The sequence below is a fragment of the Nicotiana sylvestris genome, chromosome 5 (genome assembly GCF_000393655.2).
Source record: "Nicotiana sylvestris chromosome 5, ASM39365v2, whole genome shotgun sequence".
Classification (NCBI taxonomy): Eukaryota; Viridiplantae; Streptophyta; class Magnoliopsida; order Solanales; family Solanaceae; genus Nicotiana; species Nicotiana sylvestris.
In genome coordinates, this window is record NC_091061.1 from 33,671,246 (window position 1) to 33,694,125 (window position 22,880).

The following is a 22,880-nucleotide window of genomic DNA, read 5'->3' on the forward strand; positions in this document are numbered from 1 at the left end:
TTTCCAAGCACAAAGCAAGAAGCTAGTTTATTTAGATTCAACAGTGACAAATCTATGTTACAAGTTCTGATCAATTCAAAAATACTTCTGTTCTATTTCTCACAGAGACAACAAACATAGGGATGCAAAAGGAAAGCTTGAGAACATTACTGCCAAGTTTATCAGTTTAAAGGAATAGGAATGTATTTTTGTTCAACCATGTTAAAAGTTTGGCTCCTTTTAAGTCAACTTGTGAATGGTTTTCATATCAGCAGCTTCCTGGATAGTCCCCTTCTCAACATGGTCCCACCACTTGAACAAGAAGTTGTCGACGACTAGTCTGAACCAAGGAGATAGCTTCAAACCGTCCTCACCTGCATCTGCTTTCCTCAAAAGTTCTTTCAGTTGTTCTTGGTTCACATATTTGATATCAGCAACTTCATCCGGGTTCGGGTTCACATTAACATCACGGACGATGAATAGAAGATAATCAACTGCAATAAAAAGGGAAGGATTAACCACGAGTTATACCTATTCTACCCTATGCAACCTACATTCTAGCCGGTCTGTGAGACCAAAAGCAGCAATAAATGTTTTATGCCAGTAAATCCCTAGCAAAAAATAGAAAGTAGTTCTACAATGCTATATGCGCTAAGATTCAAGTACAAAGAAGATGAGTTATTACGTTCATGCTCTCCCCACTTTCCATCAGAGGGTGCCTTGTAAAGCATACGGCCCAATGGCGTGAACTGGTCAACTGGGACATCTTCAGCTGGAATACCCAATTCATCAAGAAGCTTCCTTTGTGCTGCGTTTCTTACACCTAAAGTTTGAAATTATGGCGTAGAATTTAGATAGAGTTAATTAGAAGTTATGATATAGAATGAGGTAAACAAGATGGGGTAAAAAGTAGAATTTCAGCTCAAAAAACATACCAAGAGCATTCTCCTCAATTAGCTCAGACTCTCGGTAGAGCGGATGGCTGCAGCATGTGTTCGTCCATACCAAAGGAAAGGTTACCTTTGTTGCAGATCGTTGCTACACATAGAATGCGACAATAACATATATTAAGCATTTTAATCTTCGAAAGCTACAACAATGCATCTCAACTACAATAATTTGACAACTTATGACTGCTTATTTTATAGCTTCTGTCAATACTAATATTCTAATATTGAGATGATATCTGACAATACCAAGAACTCCTGCCAGTGTACTACGTAATCATTCAGCAAATTACTTCTATCAGCCTTTTCTGTAACAATTTGTACTGAAAGGAAAAATAACAACTGAGGTCTTTTGACAGCAATTACACTACAACACTTGCACCTTATATATGCCACATACCTGAAGAAGAAGCTCATACTTCGAGTTGAAAAGAAATACACTGAAAGCTCTGTGCAGCAAATTCAACGATTCAATCCTTTCCATCAAATGACCTGCACATCAATAGTGGATTATTTGGGCAAAAATATTAGACATAAAAACAATGATCATATAAACAAGAATGTGATGCTTTCTCCTTTTTTTTTTGTCCCGGTTGTGAGTGGAAATCAGAGAAGTTCTCCTCTCTTACTATTTTCGTGGCAGCTAAAAGCTGAATGTGAAATAGTAGTCATCCTTTCATCCTATCTTAATCATATCCTAGAGTTTACTTTTTTCTAATCTAGAGTTTACTTAGCTACAACAACAACAAAAAACCCAGTGTAATCCCATAAATGGGGTCTGGAAAGGGTGGTGTGTACGCATAAAATCCACACCTTTGATTACCAGATATATAAACACAATAGAGAAAAAAGTTTACTATTCTAATCTTTCTATATAACCTTTCACTCAGGAAACAAATGCGAGGGGCGTGTTTTCATGTTCCTTTCTGTACAATAAAACACTTCAGTCGGTGCAATATGAGTGCAGCAGATCTAGTACTGCTGCATGCCCTTCTATTCATCCACTCTATAATACCCATCCTTCTATAGGAACAAAGAATTGTCACCAAATAGCCACCTGATAAAGTTAAAGAATCTGGACTTCCTCGACTCTTTACGAGACTTTTCCAAGTGATGCAAAGTTAATAATTGTCGATAATTAAGCTCTTTAGAGGTTATTTGGGTCAACTCAAATTTTCACAGCATAAAGTTCCAACTAGGTCAGCCTAGCTAATAGGTCTCCTAAATTTATCTAAGCAGTTAGATAAAATTGGTAGAAGAATAAAGCAGAGATCTCTCCAAAAAGGACACTGTTAAATTATATGACCACCTAATCGGCTAATCCAAAAGCTTAAACGGGTAGAAAATTATTGTCTTATTTATTATTTAGTGGCTGCTATAATATTGGTATAGTAGTTGTGACTCATTCACACTATATACATTTGGCTTCCGCAACAATTGGTATCATAGCCAAGGTTCTGTCTGAGTATGCTCTGTGGTTGCAGCATAGTCTGATCTTCCACTACCAGAAAAGATTTATCTTGGTAACTGAGTCAAGATTCTGTTTGAGTATGCTCTGTGGTTGCAGCTTAGTCTGATCTTCCGCACCAGAAAGGAAATAATCTTGATTTGTGTTATCAGCTATTAAATAATATTTGTGTCAAAATGGGAGCAACCTCAATTGTAGCTGATGGTGTAGATTCTTCTTGTTTATTTTCTCTCATTTTGATACAAATATTATTTAATAGCTGACAACACAAATCAAGATTATTTCCTTTCTGGTGCGGAGATCAGACTAAGTTGCAACCACAGAGCATACTCAGACAGAATCTTGACTCAGTTACCAAGATAAATCTTTTCTGGTGTGGAAGATCAGACTATGCTGCAACCACAGAGCATATACAGACAGAACCTTGGCTATGATACCAATTGTTGTGAGGGGTCGTCCTCAAATTCTGATACCAATTGTTGCGGAGAGACAGTGGCTTGTGCAACCTCAATTGTAGCTGATGGTGTTCCTACCACTTATAAAGACGTAATCCAAAGTTCAGAAGAAGATAAGTGGAGGATTGCCATGAATGAAGAAATGCAGTCCCTTCATCAGAATCGCACATGGAGATTGACCAATCTCCCGAAAGGAAAGAAAGCAATTGGGTGCAAATGGGTATTGGCAAAGAAAGAAGGATTTCCTAACCAAGTAGATGTTCGCTACAAAGCAAGATTGGTGGCCAAAGGATATGCTCAAAAAGAAGGAATTGATTATAATGAGGCATTTTCTCCAGTCGTGAAACACTCCTCCATTAGAGTTTTGTTGGCTTTGGTAGCACAGATGAATTTGGAACTAGTTCAGTTAGATGTAAAAACTGCATTTTTACATGGAGACTTGGAAGAGGGTACAAGAGAAGCAAATATGATCATTGTGTGTATTTGCGCAAGCTTAAAGATGGTTCCTTTGTATATCTTGTCTTATATATTGATGATATGTTGATAGCTTCCAAGAATTCGGAAGAAATTGATAAGTTGAAGATTCAACTGAAGAAGGAGTTCGAGATGAAGGACCTGGGTAAGGCAAAGAAAATTCTTGGCATGGAGATAATAAAAGATAGACGTTCAAAGAAACTATGTTTATCTCAGAAAGAATATTTGAAGAGAGTACTACTGCGTTTTGACATAGATGAGAAGACTAAGTCAGCTAGTACTCCACTTGCTCCCCATTTTAAGCTAAGTACTACTATGTCGCCAAAAGATAAAGCTGAACGGGAGTAATATGTTAAGGGTACCATACGCAAATGTTGTTGGTAGCTTGATGTATGCAATAGTCTGTACGAGACCTGACATTTCACAAGTTGTTGGAGTTATTAGCAAATATATGCATAATCCACGGAAGTAGCATTGGCAAGCTGTGAAATAGATTCTACGGTATATTCATAATACTGTAGATGGGTTAGTTTTTTAGCAGGAAGGCAATCGGTCTGTAGTTGGATATTGTGACTCAGATTTTGCGGGTGATCTGGACAAAGGAAGATCAACTACTGGTTATGTGCTTACTTTGCAAAGGCACCAGTTTGTTGGAAGTCCACTTTGCAGTCAACAGTTGCTTTGTCCACAACAGAGGCAGAGTACATGGCTATTACAGAGGCTGTGGAGGAGGCAATTTGGCTTTAGGGGTTGCTAAAAGAGCTTGGTATTGGACAAAAAAGTATCACAATTTTTTGTGATAGTCAAAGTGCTATTCAATTAGCGAAGAACCAAGTTTATCATACAAGGACGAAGCACATTGATGTTCGGTATCATTTCGTACGAGAAATCATAGAGGAAGGTGGAGTCACGGTGAAGAAAATTCATACTACAGAGAATCCTGCTGATATGCTGACAAAAGTGGTGACTGCGGTCAAGTTTCAACATTATTTGGATTTGATTAACATTGTTGAATACTGAAGATTGACGATGAAGACACAACCAAAATTTGTTATTGAGAGAAAATTGAAGATGTGGAATTTTACCTAGGTGGAGATTTGTTGAAGATGTCAAAGTCCCACATCGGGAATTTGGCAATTTGGTTGGGAATTTTTGAATACTGAAGACACAACCAAAATTTGTTATTGAGAGAAAATTGAAGATGTGGAATTTTACCTAGGTGGAGATTTGTTGAAGATGTCAAAGTCCCACATCGGGAATTTGGCAATTTGGTTGGGAATTTTCCCTATAAAAAGAGCCCTAATGTTTAGGATTTAACACATACCTCTCATTTGCCTTCTCATCTTCTTAAGGCATTTGTATCTTCTCTCTCTTTAGTATTATTTCACTTGTATTTTTAGAGTGGAATAAATTATTGGTTGTATCTGAAGAAGTAGGCAAAAATTGGCTGAACCTTGTAAATTTTGGTGTTCCTTTTTTTGGTGTCTTATTGTCTTATTTATTATTTAATGGCTGTTATAACTTTGGTATAGTAGTTGTGACTCTTTCACACTATATACATTTGGCTTCCGCAACAGAAAGGAGACATTTATTTTTCCTATTTCAGGTCAACATGCTCCCCTCATGTGGCCAAATTCTCTTTTATGCGCTAACCAACTTGAAATTCTGTCTGTTGCGCCATATTGAATAGTGTAGCCAACTCATTTAAACATTTAAACAGTTTGATAGAGGACTTATTTATTTATCTTAGATTTGCAAAAGACACCATCATGATTTAGTTGAAACTGCCCGGGAAAGAAAGTGCATCCAGCACCAAGGCAGGGGGCAGAAAGAGACTGTTTAACAACAATGCGCAGAGAAAGAATCCACCATATATTCGCTGAATACAAAAATCAGCAAAAAGAAAAATCATTATGAATTATCTGCCTTTTATTTTTGAAAGTGACAAAGATGTTGTCTGATTCAATAGTTGCTATCACCTAAAGAAGATAAGCACGGAATTGAAAGTTGTGGTTTTTTCACTTTATAAAGGGATCTAACATATGAATGAAGTTAGAAAATTTGTAATTCTAGATTATCCACCACCAAACTACCTTGATTGCATTTACCTAACATGAAATGGCATTGACAATTTGTCATTGAATTACGGAAACCTTCAATATCAAAATTCAGCCACCTAGGAAACTACACAAGAAGATAACAAACCAGTACAGTTCCAAAGACAAAGCAAAAATCTGAACTTACAATTGTACTTGGTGTCATGCCCAACAACCTGGTCATTCTCATCCACCAAAATACATCTGCAAGAGTTAAAGAAGAGAAAGTGTTAAACCAGGAGAAAACCGTAAGAAAGTTGCTGAAACTCTATCAATGCAGATCAAACATTGACGACAAGAAGTTGAAAGAAAATCCAGAACAGATTGGCTTTCTGAGTCATGAAATTTGCGACTTAAGTTCACAAAAGCACAGAGGCGGAGCTAGTTTATGAAGTGCGGGTTCAAACGAACCCAATAGCTTTTGCTTAGACCCTGTATTTATATTAGGAAATCCATTAAATATGTCTCTATATTAAATTACGAACCCAATAACTACAATGAGCTATGGGTTCGTATGCAAGTCCAAAGCTCATAAACTTCAAATCTTGGTCCAATTAAAGAGGCAAAAATTAGATCTGATCTTGCATGTAGAATAGCAATCTTCCTTAAATTTAGAAAGTCAAGTATTTTCTCCCAAATATAAGAAACGAATAGCAGGTACGGCATAACTTATAATTAAAACAGTAGCAATCCAATTGCAATTCATTGATGTCGCAAACAAAACAACAAAGCAACTCTCCTATCTTAAATCTTCATAGTAATTTCACATTAAATCTGAATCCAATACCAACAACAAAAACAACAACAGAAGACCTAGTGTAATTCCACAAGTGGGGTATGTGAAGGATAGTGTGTACACAGACCTTACGTCTACCCAGTGGCGGAGCCAGAATTTTTATTAAGGGGTGTCAAAATATATTAAAGTAAACGCATCAGAAAATTAAGGGGAGTCAATATATAGTATATATAAATATAAATTTTTTTTACCTACCTAGACAGTATATTTTTGGTTAATGCGGTCAATATAATTTAGTATATTTTTCCCGCAAAGGGGTGTCATTTGACATCCCTTCCAAAAAGTGGCGGAGCCCTACCTTGAGAAAGTAACAAATCTGAATCCAATACCACATATTAAATTGTGTTGGGCATGAAAGTATATACGCTCAACTAAAAAATGTGTTCTTTGATGAAATCATTTTCTAGTGTTTGGTTACTTTGAATTAAAATGTTATGAAAAATCCTTCGATGAAAAGGAGAAAAATGACTTTTGTCACTTATGGAGAGTAGTAGTTTTCCTTTATAGATATCTTTAATTCTTACTTCATATAACTTGCTTCTGTCAATACATTGACATTCTTTGTTAACTTTTGATAACTATATGATCATGCCTTATTGTATAACTTGTACGATTTTCACACATGACCAGTTTTATGCCCAATCAATCAAAAGCCAGAAAGATCTAGAAAATGATTTTAAGTTATAAAAAAAACACCATATGCCTATTAATTAATCTAAATGAAAAATCAATCAACCAATTTCAAACAAGCTGAGGTTGGCTGTAAGAAACTTCTGTATCTGTTCTGCTTTACTGAAGCTCAATTTCATTCTAATAATTGTAACTAACTAAACATTCTGTCTAAAAAAGCAAATTGGAGGTTCTAGACATGCTCTAAATCTGAGACGTATCCCACATTGACATACAAGTAGACTTTCTAGCAAAAATCAAACAATTAGTATAAGGGAGGAGAGAGAGAGAGAGAACGAACTCGTCTTCAAACATGAGACGGCGTTGGACAGCGTCCATATTGGCATCAGCTTCAACATCACCCATTTTGCAGAAATATAGTGAGATTTTGATTGGAGAAGAAGAGAGTGAGAGTAATGGGTGAAGAAGAAGAAGAAGAAGTTATAGGAGAAGATTTAAGGTGACAGGTTTGAATAAGATGGCTTAGACCTTTGTTGTTATTGGAGTTTCCGCCATCATTTGTTGATTATTCCCCTTTTGTTATTATCCATCCTTACATTATTCCCTACCTTGACCATTACCTAATTCTGTCACTTACTAAAAAATACTCCAACTTTGGTAACAAATTTAACAACATGGTATAACCAAAAAAGAAAAATAAGAAGAAATGATTTATTACACTACCTTTCCTCTAATAATAGGAGTTAGGCAAAATATTCGTAAATAAGATTAGTGTTACAAAGGGAAACTTGAGAAGAGGTTTTTGAAATTATTCAAAAAAAATGTTCAAGTAAAAATCATCACTAAAAAGAACAAAAATGAAACATAACAATTGCGAATGAGTAAACCTGCATTTTCCAATTGAATTGTCTTTCTTTTCTAATTTTGATCGAAAAAATCACTAGTGCCTCTAAATTATCCAAATGTCCTATTCAATTATACTAGTGCTGTTTAGCTGATATTTTCTCACTATTATCGGTCAAAGTCAAGTTTGGCATATTTGATTGTAGTTATTTATTTATTTGATGCCTGCAATAAAAAAAGTATAAAACTCTAGATCAATTATAGTCCGCTCGTTTTATGTGTTGATATCTGATTAGATATGCAGTTTAAAACAATATTTTTATTTTTAAGCACAATTATAGATGAAATAAATTTTAAATTAATTTTTAAAATATTAAAAGTGCTTTCCTTGGATACGCTAAAAATGAAAGAATGACAAGTAGTAAAATGAAATACAGAAATGACAAAAATCTGAAAAAGAAACGTGCGCCATCACGTGCCAGATTCATTTCCTATCCTGTTGTTAGATTCATGAAATAAATCCAGTCAAGTGAGGACACCTATACCAACAACATTGGGGGTCCACATAAAATTTATACCTAGATTCTCCCCTTTATTTCTTTTTTGTATTTTGTTTAATTTAATACTCCTACTTAAAAAGTTAAAACTTATTCCTTTGTTTTGGTAATAATCAGAAATAATTTTATGAGTTAAATTTAATTTTCATTTTATTAGACAACAACTATAATATTATATCAAGAAGTATTAAATTTGATTGCATATTAGATTTTTGTAGTTGTTATGATTTATTCCATAAAAAAATTTATAAATGAGAACATATTTGAAAGTACAAGAGGGAGGTGAATTGTTTATTTTTTAAACTTAATTGCTATTTGTTGACTAGTTTCTCAATTAGTCGACTAGATGTAATAACTAGATAACAGTAACGACAGAATTTAAGATGTTGAAATTAAATGCAGGAATTAAAGACACCAGAATTTTTATACTGGTTCGGATTCAATGTGAATCCTAGCCCAGTCCCCTTGGGTTGCAAGGTAGTTCTTTTCAGTGAATGAGTTTCTTCGAGTACAAAGAGGATGGTGTGATCTACACCTATAGCTCAATTCCTATATCACTCATTTCTTTTGATACAATGCCTTACCAGTGTTGTTCTCTCTTTCTTCTCTAACTTGTTACACAGGAGATCTTAGCAGAGCTACAATGTTTGTTGGTAGTAGAACAAAGAAAGGGTGTTTAGTTCGATCAAAGTATATTTTGCAAAGGTGTGATTACAAGTTTAAATACTTTGAGAGAGGCATGAATTCTGGAGAGATTTGTCAACCCAAGAGATTTGATTCTTTCCAAGAATAAGGTTATTCCGCAATGGGTCTAACCGACGAGAAGCTTTAAAATATTTTCCCTTGTGCGCTATCCCGGAATCTTGATCCTTCCAGATTTAGACGCTTGATTGAATATTCTGCAAGATCTTCGATATACTTGATTTATTTGATTCCTTTAGTTTAGCCTTGATTGATTCTGTCAGTATTAATTTCTTCCTTTAATCACGTTTGCTTTCCTTGATTGCCTCTGATTGATTCCTTCAATCTTGTATGACAATTCATGCGTTCCTTGATCATTGCTGATTGATTTTTTCAATCTTGAATGTTATCCTTGAGTTCTTATACAAAAAGCAAATATATTATTTTTATCATTAAAATCAGATCTAACAATATTTGCAACCCCAAAAGCCATAACAAGTTGGCATGTGCATGTAACATGACTTTTAAAGTTAGGATATCATATGTGTGACTCAAAAACATTTATTACACAAACATAAGATCTCTGCAAATTATGCATCAAAACAGTATTATTAGTTTTTTTAAAAGGAATTTCTACAGTCAAACCTCTCTATAACAGTCTCGTTTGTTCCGGATATTTTTAGATGTTATAGCAAACTGTTGTTATAGAAAACATATATTATAATAGAGCATGAGATTTGGTTCTGAAAAAATTTGACTTTTATAGAGTAATTTTAAATAAGGATGTTGTTATAGAGAGATCTGACTGTAAGATAAAATGAATATAATATGGAAAAATAGAAAGTGATCCGATCAAGTTGTAATCTAATCCAGTGATGTGATAGAATAGATAAGGTTATTTTACTCTCAATCAAAAGTTATAATTCAAGTTATGAAAATAAAGAAAGTCCAGTGAGAATCGTTTTCCCTTTAACTGTATTTTACGCAGCACAAATCGGAATTAATCGTGTCAATAATTATTAAAAAAATTGACGAAGTGTGTCAAGTGTCAACCAACCATGGTCCAATATATAACCTTTTCAATTTAATTTTCTAAGATGAAATGTGTTAGTCAATAATGACTTGTTACCTAATTTAAAATTATTATAGTAGTCGAAGTAATGCGATTAGGTTTGGAGTCAGCCGCAACCTTACTTTGAAGTTTGAATGGCAAATTATATTTTCGGTCATTAGCAATATCTTTGGACTATGCCCATAAGGTAGGTGAATTGCCGAGTAACTAAGAATCCGTTTGGCAATGAATTATTTATACGAGCACAAGTTAGATCTAGAATTTATTAGATTTAACTAGGATTTACCTATCATCTTTGATTTAATTGGTTTAACAAAAGGTTTCATACTTCTTGGTCAAACAAATTGGCGCCGTCTATGAGGATTTTCTAGTCAAAGTCATAGTTTTTCTAGATCTAAAAAAGACACAAAAATTTCTTTTTTCCTACTTGCATAGCCTAACATGACAGGTAATGGAGAGGAAAGATTGAAGGCAGTGGCGGGCCTTACCGCTAACCTCCTAAATACCATCAATGAGGCTAATGGAGAAGACGAGGAGAACGTGACTCCAAACACTTCCCCTAGACGAAGTGGTTCACCTCTTCCTCGTGATAGCATTACCACCGCCTATGCCCACAACGGGAGAAGCACCACCAGCAGTAAAATAAACTATTAGAAGCATGGCTAACGAATACGCGCTAACTAGCATACTCGACAAACCTGCCCAAAGGGCGAGCAGGGAACATGCACGAGTCAACATCACAACAACAACCATTGAGAAGCACATCTCTCCTCCTTCAACAGGTATCACTTGCACTATTAGTGATGCAGGTAACGACACCCTTACAGCTATTCTAAGAAAAATGGAGGAGATGGAGAACGAGAACAAAGCACTTCGCGACCAAATGAGGGAGCACAGGAAAGGATAACTAAGATACCAGGCACCCCAAAGACCCGGCCGATTAGTAGAACAACCATACAGCGACGAGGCTACACCTCATGCTATACCAAAAACATTCAAGATATCGCCATATTTGGAGATATATGACGGCACAACGGACCCTGAGGATCACATCACCCACTATGTCACTGCAGTAAAAGGCAACGACCTCGCCAAAGAGCAAGTATCATCCATATTGCTGAAAAAATTGGTGAAACCCTAACCGAGGAGCGCTGACGTGGTATTCACAACTGCTAGCATGATAGACACCAGCCATACTTCAGAGGTGTCGTCATACCACCACCTCCCCCCACACCCCCATGGTTACGGTTTATCCAGGCCATGGACAGGGACTCACCGAAACAAGAGAGGTATGCCTCTATTACTATCTGCTCATAATTTTTGTGTTTCTCCTTCAGAGATAGTCTACACCCTAGAGAAGCTTGGCCCAAAGGTGAAATGGCCACAAAAGATAAAGTCTGACCCAAACACAAGAAAGTTGAATGCCCTCTGCGAATTCCACCAGGAACGAGGTCACAAGACCGAGGACTGCATCGCCTTGAGGCAAGAGGTAGTGAACATGCTCCACCAAGGGCATTTGAGAGAATTAATAAGTGACCGAGGAAGAGCGAACTTTGCTTGGGGACGAGAACAGTATCAAGGACCGCCTAAGCCACCCTCCCCAACCCGCACCATCCAAATTATCATCGATGGAGGTGACGAGGCATCAATCAACAACGTAAAGTTCACAACCACCCATAAGCTGAAGTGATCAATCCCCCATGAATGGTATGACGACCTTGAAGAAACTATCATCTTCGATGAGTCGGATGCCCACAGTTTGACCTTTCTTCACTATAATGCTCTTGTTATTACTTTGCGTATTTCAGATACTGATGTGAAACGGATTATGGTAGATCACAAAAGTGTCGCATGCATTATCCACCCTCGAGTCCTCACATAAATGTCTGAGGCTTGAAGATAAGATAGTGCCACACTGCATCACACTAACAGGTTTTAACAATGCAGTTGAGCAGACTTTTGGAGAAATCACATTACTCGTTCTGGCCGGTAGTATCACCTTGGAAACTACGTTCTATATTATGGATCAAGATACGGTGACAACGCCATTATAGGACGGCCATGGATACATGCTATGAAGGCTGTCCCATCCACCGTATATCAGGTCGTCAAGTTTCTCATCCCATGGGGAGTATTCAGCATCTGTGGCGAGTAGCGCATAGCCCAAGAATGCTACTACATCGCCCAAGACTGTACCTACACTTAACAGTTAAAGGGCAAAGGCACAGAAGCATAGCAATTAATGAGGTCGAGGTCGAACGCCGACAAAGGGAAAGATGACATCAAAGAACCCGATGTCGTAGAAGCTACGGGATCAATTGTGGAAGACCTCGACCTCATTCAGCTCGACAAGAGAGATCACAGTAAAAAGGCCTATATCGGACACAAACTACAAGAACCAGGCAAATTCCATCAATTTTTAACTAACAATGCAGACTTGTTTGCCTTCTCTCATGCGGATATGTCGGGCATCCCGAAGGACATAGCAACACATAAATTGAACGTCGACCCACTCTACCCCTCGATACGGCAGGTTAGAAGAAAATCCAATGCCCACAATAAATGATGTTGTCCGTGAAGAGGTGGAAAAGTCACTTAAAAATGGCTCTACCAGGGAGTCTAAATACCCCCAATGGGTCGCCAACGTGGTCATGGTAAAAAGGAAAAATGGGAAATGGCAAATGTGCATAGACTTCACAGATTTGAACAAGGCATGCCCGAAAGACTCATTCCCACTGCCTCACATTGATCAGCTCATCAACGCAACAGTTGGGCACGAGCTGCTAAGTTTCCTAGACTCCTATTCAGGTTACAACTAGATCCTCATGGAGGAGGAAGACCAGGAAAAAAACACTTTTATCACCCACCAAGGGACGTATTACAGAGTTATGTCGTTTGGATTAAAAAACGTAGGGGCAACATACCAGAGGCTAGTAACCAAAATGTTTAAAGAGCACCTTGGAACAACCATGGAAATATATATTGATGACATGTTGGTCAAGTCGAAAAGAAAGGAAGACCACATCGACCATTTGAGGGAAGCCTTTGACATACTCAGGCGGTACGAAATGAAATTTAACCCCAAGAAATGCGCCTTCGACTTAACCTTAGGAAAAGTCTTCGGATTTTTGGTGTCGCAAAGAGGCATCGAGGTTAACCCCGACCAAATCAAGGCTATAGAAGAAATACCAGAAAACTTGACCAGCACGAAGCAGGTGTAGAAGCTGATCGGTCGTATAGCCGCCCTGTCGAGGCATCTCACAATCCTCTTATAGATGCCACAAACTCTTTGGCATGCTCAAAAAGGACAACGGACTCCAATGGAATTCTGAGTTCATCGACGCCCTGAGAGAACTAAAGGTGTACTGATCTTCGCCCCCGCTGCTCGCTAAGGTAGAACCTGAAGAACACCTCCTAATATACTTGGCCGTGTCCGACGTTGCAGTAAGCGCAGTCCTAGTCCGAGAAAATAAAGGTATGCAATCTCCAATCTACTACATTAGTAAGACCTTGGTCGACGCTGAAACGAGGTACCCCCACCTCAAAAAACTAGCCTTGGCTTTAGTCGTAGCTTCACGAAAGCTTAGACCTTATTTCTAGTGCCACCCCATCTCAGTGGTCACGACCTTTCTTCTAAGGAGAATCCTACACAAGCTCGAGCTATCGGGCAGGTTGGCTAAATGGGCCATTGAGTTGAGCGAGCACGATATAACCTATCAGTCACGAAGAACGATAAAGTCGCAAGTACTTGCCGACTTCGTCGCCAACTTCAGCGCTAAAATAATGCCCGAGGTCGAAAGGGAAGCCACTGATACTTTCCCCAAGACACACGACCTATGGATTCTGTACACCGATAGTGCCTCTAACATATTAGAATCTGGACTGGGATTCGTACTCGAGGTCCCGACGGCCGAGATAATTCACCAGTCCATACGGTGTCCCGATATGACTAACAATGAGGCCGAGTATGAGGCCGTGATTGTAGGGTTAAAACTGGCACTCAACTATGGAGCACGATAGGTAGTCCTTCGGTGTGACTCACAACTCGTCGTCAATCAAGTCACAGGGACTTTCCAAATCAAGGAACAAAGGCTACAAAAATATCAGGCCGAGATTTGCAAGTTATTTCCCGAGTTCGGCGAATACCATCTCGACCAAATACCTCGAGTGTGGAACATCGAGGCTGACGGCCTCGCCAAATTGGCAGTAGCCACGAAAAGCATAACCGAAAAAGAGAATGTGGTCACTCTTCTCCACTCGACCATCGACTAAATTGAGGTACGCACTATTAACCTAAGTTGAGACTGGCGCAACTGTATTGTCTCCTACCTGCAGGATGGCGTACTCCCAAATGACAAAAAAGAAGCCAAAAAACTTTGAATGTAAGCAGCCAGGTATAGCATCATCAATAACGATTTGTATAAAAGGACGTATAGCGGCCCTCTAGCAAAATATTTGTGACCAAACTAGACACGACACATCCTAGAAGAGGTCCACGATGGTCATTGCAGGGCTCACACCAGTAATCGAGCCTTAGTCAGATGTCTTAAACGAGCAGGCTACTACTGGACCACAATGAAAAGGGAAGTAGCTGATTTTGTTAAAAAATGTGAACCATGCCAAAAGTACGCCCCCTTGATTCACCAAGCGGGCGAGCACCTCCACTCAGTCACTTCGCATTGGACTTTCATAAAATAGGGAATGGATATTGTCGGCCCCCTTCCCGCAGGACGAGGTAATGTACGATTTCTTTTAGTTTTGACTGACTATTTTTCTAAATGGGTGGAAGTATGTGCTTTTGACCAAATACGGGAACAAGAAGTGATCGCCTTCATATGGAGGAAATCATATGCCGCTTCGGCATCCCCAAAGAAATTAGTTGTGACAACAGACCCCAATTTACAGGGAAAAAGGTCACTAAGTTCTTCGAAAAATGGCACATTAAAAGAATACTCTCTATGTCATATCACCCCGCAGGCAACGGACAAGCTGAATCCTCCAACAAAACAATATTGAATATCATGAAAAAAAAACTCGAAAACGCCAAGGGACTGTGGCTAGAGATGCTACCAGAAGTGTTATGGGCGTACCGCACCACGCCAAAGACAAGCACAGGGGAAATGCCATACTCACTAGTCTATGGGACTGATGCAGTGATATTGGCCGAAGTCAGAGAACCAAGTCTAAGATATTCAAATGAGAGCGGGCCAAGCAACGATGAAAGTAGAAGGCAAGACCTCAACGAGGCCGAAGAACGAAGAGACATGGCTTACATAAGAATGGTAGCCCAAAAACAACAGGCAGAGCGGTACTACAACAAAAAAGCCAAGGTCAGGCCACTCAAAGTCGGGGACTATGTACTCAAAGCCAAAATACAGGCGAGCAAGGATCCATAGGAAGGCAAGCTGGTGACCGATTGGCACGGCCCATGCAAAATCACGACAGCAGTAAACAAAGGGTCGTTCCAGCTAGAAACAATGGAGGAAAATTTACTACCAAACAATTGGAATGTCACCCACCTCAAATACTTCAACTTCTAAGGATAGACGTCCCCTAAGTCGTACTCTTTTTCCCTCACCCGAGTTTTGTCCCAATTGGGTTTTCTTTGGAAGGTTTTTAACGAGGTGATGAAGAGGGTGTCTTGAAGCTAAGTATAAGTTCATCGCTCGACCTCTTAACTACTTCTCCAGGCCGATCAATAAAGGGACTAGATAGACTAGGACTTCTTCATTGTATGCATGAACAAAGCAAAAACATGTAAACTTCTCCAATGAATTAATAAACAAAGCGAAATACTCAAACACATGATGTTCACATTTCTCCACCAAGTTTATACATTACGCCAATCCAGGAAACTGCATTCGATCTCGCTCAAATCGACCTACATTAGATCTCATTCGAATTAACTTTAATGTTAACATTCGACCTCGCTCGAATCGACTTGCATTTGACCTTGTCCGAATTACTTTTAAAGTCAACATTCAACCTTGCTCAAATCGACTTACATTTGACTCCGTTCGAATTAACTTTAAAGTCAATATTCGACCTTGCTCGAATCGACCTACATTCGACCTCGTTCGAATTAATTTTAAAGTTAATATTCGACCTCGCTCGAATCGACTTACATTCAACCTGCATTCAACCTCGTTCGAATTAATTTTAAAGTAAACATTTGACCTCGCTCGAATCGACTTACATTCGACCCCGTTCGAATTAACTTTAAAGTCAATATTTGACCTCGCTCGAATCGACCTACAATTAACCTCGTTCGAATTAATTTTAAAGTCAATATTTGACCTCGCTCGAATTGACTTACATTCGACCTCGCTCGAATCGACCTGCATTTGACCTCATTCGAATTAATTTTAAAGTCAACATTCGACCTCGCTCGAATTGACTTACATTCGACCTCGTTCGAATTAATTTTAAAGTCAATATTTGACCTCGCTCGAATCGATTTACATTCGACCTTGTTCGAATTAATTTTAATGCCAACATCTGACCTCGCTCGAATCGGCTTACATTTAACCCCGTTCGAATCGACTCTTATACGACCTTGTGTGAACTAATTAAGACACTTACATACATACAAATCGGCTCGAACTAATTAAGTAACGATTCGACCTCGCATGAGCTCAACTTACAGTCGGCCTAATTGAATTGCAATCAAAGCAGTCAATTGAAGAAGACATTTGAAGAAAAAAATAAGAAACTCAGAAACAAACAGCAAAAGTATCATTCTAAAAGACATCTTACAAAGGCCAAACAGATGCCCACAAAACAAAAAAAAAAGAACAACAAAAGTACAAAACGAGTACACTACTCGGCAGCTTCACCCCTATCGCCATCATCACCAGCACCCTCGCTATCGGAGTATTCATCATCATACCAAGCACCTAGCTCAAGCCCGCCTACATCATTTTTATCATCATCCTCCCCGGGCGTACCGAGATCATAGCCACAAGCTTCTCGAGCTGCACGTGCCTTAACGCGAGCATCCTTAAACTCCGCCTCAGAAGCTTTCCCATCTGTCATCAAGCCCCTGAATATGTCTATATGAGCCTTATCATGAACCCACCTCTCATACTGTGGAGCGTCGAGATAAGTGAAAGCATGAGAGGAAGAGGTTGAGCCAGCAGTTGCGCCTTCTCGGCCTTGAGGACGACAATCTGCTCGTTTAGGTCTAAAACTTTTGTTTCTAGGTCAGTAATCTGTTCCTCGAGTCTCGCCTCCTTAAGTGTAGATGTCTCTACTTCAGTTGACCGCTCATATCTGAGGACACGGATGGAACCCACTAATTTCGTTTCCTCTGCCACAGCCGCCGTCCTAGATTTTTCGGCTCTCTCCAACTCTGCTGCTTTTATGGCCAACTCGTCACTCAAGCCGTCGGATTTGGCTTTACTTTGCTCAAGATCGACCCACAAGGATGCCACCGGAGCCTGAAGCTCGACGTACTCGGCCACAACCCACTTGCTCACCTCAAGCTCGTCCTCTTTGGCTCCCAACGTTCCTTCGAGCTTGCTACACCTAACGATGACTCTCACGAGCTTATTGTCCTTCTGCTTCAGCTCATCATCCTTCTACTTCAGCTCATCCTGGAGACTCTGGAACTGACCATCCTTGCTGAGTATGTTGCTCAATGCACGGTGCTTGGCACGATACTCCCTGTACTCAGACTCTATTCTTTTATAGAGAGCCTTCCTCTTCTCATCTCGACGGGAACACTCGATCTCCAGAATGAGAGTGTAAGCACTTGATTTTTGCCCTATATGAGAATTACTCCCAAAAAATTCAAAATAAAATGATTTTCCTTGGTGTGCAATTTTGAAAATTTTTGTGACATTTTTGGATAATTATTTGTATTTGTCTGTGCATGTTTATTTGTTAAATTAATAAAAATACAAAAATATGTCGCATTTTGCATGTAGGATTTAATTCTACAATTGTTAGTAATTAAGTTTGTTTTACAAAAATTAAAAATTACAAAAATAGGCATCTTTTGCATTTTTAGCATTTAATGTCCAAATATACAATTTTATGCTTAATTATTACTTAATTGTGTGTTAATTGTTATTGGGAGTTAATTTGCACTTTTATAACTTAATTTAGTTCTTAATAATAATTTAAGTATTTTTATAATTTAGTTTTAGAAAAATAAAAGAAGAAAAGAGAGCGAAAATATAAAGAAAATTGGAATTGGGCCACTTCTTCAATTTCAAACCACAAGCCCAAAAAATTGTCCAACCTTCCCCACGACCCGGTCCATTTCAAACCGGGTCGACCCGGTCCATAACCCAAAAGACCCAACACCCCCCTATCGTACATTTCACAAAAAACAAACCCTAAAACTAACCTAAATCATCCCCCCCCCTTCTCTTTCTCTCTTCTCCTTCACCCTCGCAAACACACACACACACACACACACAACCATGGCTACCTCCTCCTCACCCTCACTGCACACACACACACAGTGCACGCAGCAGCCGTTCATGGCTGCTGCTCCTCCTCACCTTTGTCCCCAAACAGACCCCCGTTGCTGCTGCTGCTCCGTCGAGCTCCACCAGCAGCGACTGACATGGTCATGCCGCGTCTGCCTTCATCTTCTTCGTCGATCTCCATGTTTGATGCCGCCATGAACGATCACTTCATCATCTTCAAAGCTCCCTCGTCGCCATGGACACAGCCAGACTGCTGCTCACGCTGCTGCTTCTGCTTTCATCTGCTCCCAACCAAACGACCCTACTGTGCTACTGCTTCACCGCCTCCTCGTCGCCGCTGTTGCGTCCTTTTCTCCACCGTGCTGCTGCTGCTTCTTTTTCTCCATTGTTGTTTCTATCCGCTACCTCTTTCTTCAAGTTCTTCGTTTGTCCGTTTGTGATCGTCTTCGGCGTCAAATGGTTTTGGTGCGATATTTGTTTCCGGGCAGATTTGTTTTTCGTTTGAGTTCATCATCGTTTCGATCCGGTTAGTGGGTTTGAGTCTCATTTATTGTCCGTAATTTGTATGATATTTTTCGGATCTGAAATCATTAAATGTTTGGTTCTTGTTCTTGATTTTTATTTAGTTGTTTTATTTTTCTTGTTTATTTTTAGATAAAATTGATTAGTTTAATTATAATGTTGTTAAGATTTAAGTTGAAGATTCAATTAAATATTTTTCAGTTTGTTTTATTAATTTAAAAGGATTTAATGTTAATATAAAAGAATGTTAGTTTAAATCGCTTGAATCCGTTGTTTGTTGTAGATTAAATTCGTGTTCATTTTGTTTAAAGTTCAGAGATTTAATGTGAAGTTATGCTTTGTTTTTTTTTTAATTTTAGTTTGAATCATGTATCTTTATTGTATTTTGTTGGATTTAATTTATTGATTATTTGAAGTTTAGTGATTTGAATATGTTTATTTGTTTTGTTTAAGCTTAATTCAAGTTTAATTCGAATTTGAATAAAACTTGCTTGTTATTGTTGTTGAATCTTTTCATTTATGTCCATACTTTGTTTGATTGTTCTTGAATCCGAAATTAGTATAAGTTTGATTTTCTTGTTTATTGTTTATCATTTATGATTATTTCTTGAGTTTGTCTCATAATCTTGTTTAAGTTTAATATAGGAATTGTTGGTTGTAATGTTGTTAGATTTGATTTTAAGTTCAAATGATTATTGAATTTAGAAATCTGAATATACTTGTTTGTTGTTGTTGTTGTTGAATCTGAAAGTAGGTTTGTTTGTTGCTAAAAATATTGTTCAATCAAAATTTTAGTTGTTCTTTGTTGTTCATCATTTAGTTTGAATTTGTTGTTAAAAGTTATTTAGAAATTGGTCATATTTGCTGTATTTTGGTTGAAATTGATTAGGTGAATTGGTTATAGCTGATGGGGGTAGTTTGGTAATTTGCAGTACGTTCAGGGGTAAAATGGTAATTTTAGTAAGGGCAGAGGGGTATTTTTGGAATTAAAATTCTGAATAATTATTTATTTTGAGTGTTCTTTCCATTAAAATTAAGATAATATTAAAATAATCAATAATTGGGGGACAAAATGTAATGAGGTGTGGGTGATATAATTGTTTAATATAATGGGGGACAAGACATAATGTAGTGGATGAGAATATTGTATTTGTTTATGTTATGCATGTGGAACAAGATGTAATGAGGTGGGGTAGATATATTAGTTTAATGTTAGTGGAGGACAGACCCTTATATCATGCCTTAATTTAGGGAATAAAATAAGGAAAATCATTCCTTAGTGGGATTTTGTTGAAAATTGGCAGATTTTTTGGGATTTTGGTCGGGTAAGTGAAGTTTTTCAAAGGAAGGCGGATATGTTTGGTTATTATATATACATAGAGTGGGGGAAAAAGAAAGGGGAGAATACACAAGAAAAGGAGAGAATACAGAAAAAAGATTTTAACAGAATAAAAGAGGACAGAATAAAAAGATTGGAGAAATTTCAAAACTAAAGGAGAGAACAAAAACTGAAAAAGAATCTTCTACTTTCCTTCATTGTTTGAAATCAACATTAATTATTGTTGTTTCATCGAAGCTTGAAGCTTTTTTTTTTTGGATTACTACTCCACCGGTTTGCAAACTCTGTTCCTTGGTTGTTACTGTTGCTGGGCTTTTGTTGTTGTGCTGTATTGTTATTATTGTTGCTGATTCGCATCTTCATCGTCTTTTGTTTCCAATACCAGGTACACGACTGTAATACTAGCTATTGCAAGCTAATAATGTGGAAGCATGAATACATATGAAGAATGAAATTTTGAAGTTTTAATTTCGTTTTTTTTTGTTCCTTTTGTTGATTGTATTTAAGCTATTTCATGTATTACTGAATAATAATTGGAATAAGAAAAAATAACATAAGTTAGTCTTTAATAAATCGGTTTGGCAAAACGGGTTAATTCACTAGTTATGAAGGTTTCAAGGTTATCAACAGTAGGTTAATCATGAACAAGTAGCTAAATTTAGCTAAGGCATGAATTAAAATTAAATTTCGTAAATTAGGCATTAAGGCATGATTTGAGTTCAGGCAAGATTAGAAGAACGTTTAAGTCTAATAAACCTTCTAATAAGCTTTAGTAATTATGGTTAAATCTAGTTTCAAATGGTTGTGAATAATTAATATCAATAGTTTTTTTTATAACAAAGCTGAGTTTTAATCTAGCTGTATTTGATTCTTTTGAATATTAGTTGTCGAATTTTTGTTTTATTTATAATTTCGAATTTTTGAGTAAAATTCCTTTTCATCAATATTTGTATTAACCTAGCAATTAGTATGTCATGCTTTCTTAAATAAAATAAAATAAAAACTCGTAATTAATTGAGGGATTTTCTTTTATTTTAGAGACAAACTTAATAGAAGAAATGTAGTCACTGTAGGTTTATCCTTAAAAAATAAAAATGAGACGAGCCTCGCCAAATAAATCACACATCGCTGGGGCCCTCAATAAATACATAACCATTTACTAGACTTTGGATGGACCGTTTAGTAAAATTCCACGGTCCTACCCAAAATAAATACGCTAGTCGCTTTAGGCGCGCCTTTAATAATTTAATTTCCTTAAACTCGGGTGCACATTGATGTGACCCAAATCCAAATCTCAACGGAGTCAAAGTGTGTCGACGACCACGGGTACATTGATTGTAACGCGGTTCGAGATACATTTTCACAACGTTGCAATTCTTGATAAAAACAGTAAATGATAAAAGCGGTTAAAAGTTAAATTTTGCACATAAGTTCACACTTGTATAAAATCAGATAATCAAGCCGAATATAACAGTTGAGCGACCGTGCTAGAACCACGGAACTCGGGAATGCCTAACACCTTCTCCCGGGTTAACAGAATTCCTTATCCAGATTTCTGGTACGCAGACTGTAATATGGAGTCATTCTTTTCCTCGATTCGGGATTAAAATTGGTGACTTGGGACACCCTAAATCTCCCAAGTGGCGACTCTGAAATAAATAAACCAATCCCGTCTCGATTGTCCTTTAATTGGAAAAACTCCCTTGCACCCTCGCGGGTGCGGAAAAAGGAGGTGTGACAGCTCTGGCGACTCTGCTGGGGACTTGGCCCAGAACCACAACTACTGGTTCAGGGTTAGAAATTCGAGCTTAGATGAATTGTTATATTTGGTTTTATCTGATTTTGTTACATGATACATGTCTAATGTGCTAAATGATGCTTTTACCGCTTTGATATTATGTGAACTGTATATAAACTGTGCCAAAACCCTTCTCTTCTTACCTCCGGGGAGAAGCTCGCTGGTCGAGACTCCCTATTCTGTTAGTGTCAATACCTGAAATAAGAAAGAGGCCGGATAAGTTACAAAGCCGGACGACCCCGCGAGTCCCCGGTACGTAGCCCCCTCCTCGACTTGAGTTGTCCGCTCAGGTACACAGTCTAGAACAAATACCCAGGTTATGAACTTAGAATAACTCAGCTTCATGCCGAATCCCTAGTAGGAACGTTTGTTTGCATCACGTGCATTTGACTTTGGAGGCTCAACACAGGGGTTGGGTCTGTCTAGGACAGGTGTACCAAAAAATGACAATCCTAATGCATCTTACCTGTTGCTACTTGTGCATTTATTTGATTCAGACTTGTGTGTTGACCAATTTTTGAATATCAGGAATATTGTCAAATTAAAATAAAAAAAAAATAGCGGTTAGGGAATTGATTGTTTATTTTTGAAAAAAAAACCAATGCCCAAATACTGTAAAAACTCTGCCGAATTTTTGAGAAAATGAAAAAAAAATGTCTTATTAGTTTGTTTTATTAAAAGCAAAGGAAAAATAGAAAAAAAAGTCGTTGTTCTGTCTTGTTTTTCAAAAAAAAAAATAGTTTGTCTTGTCATGAAAATGAAAATGAAAAAGAGTCTTGTTTTTA

At 37.8% G+C, this 22,880-nt stretch overlaps 1 protein-coding gene across 1 annotated transcript; it reads right to left on the reverse strand.

Moving 5' to 3' along the window:
• On the reverse strand, positions 1-7,414 carry LOC104238542 (isopentenyl-diphosphate Delta-isomerase I). The gene is made up of 6 exons (XM_009792927.2): positions 7,186-7,414; positions 5,568-5,623; positions 1,327-1,418; positions 915-1,017; positions 665-802; positions 1-473 (listed from the first exon to the last, which is right to left on the reverse strand). The coding sequence occupies exons 1-6, from the start codon at positions 7,248-7,250 to the stop codon at positions 220-222; spliced, it is 708 nt and encodes a 235-aa protein (XP_009791229.1). The 5' UTR covers positions 7,251-7,414; the 3' UTR covers positions 1-219.
• Between the last annotated feature and the right edge of the window lie 15,466 nt (positions 7,415-22,880).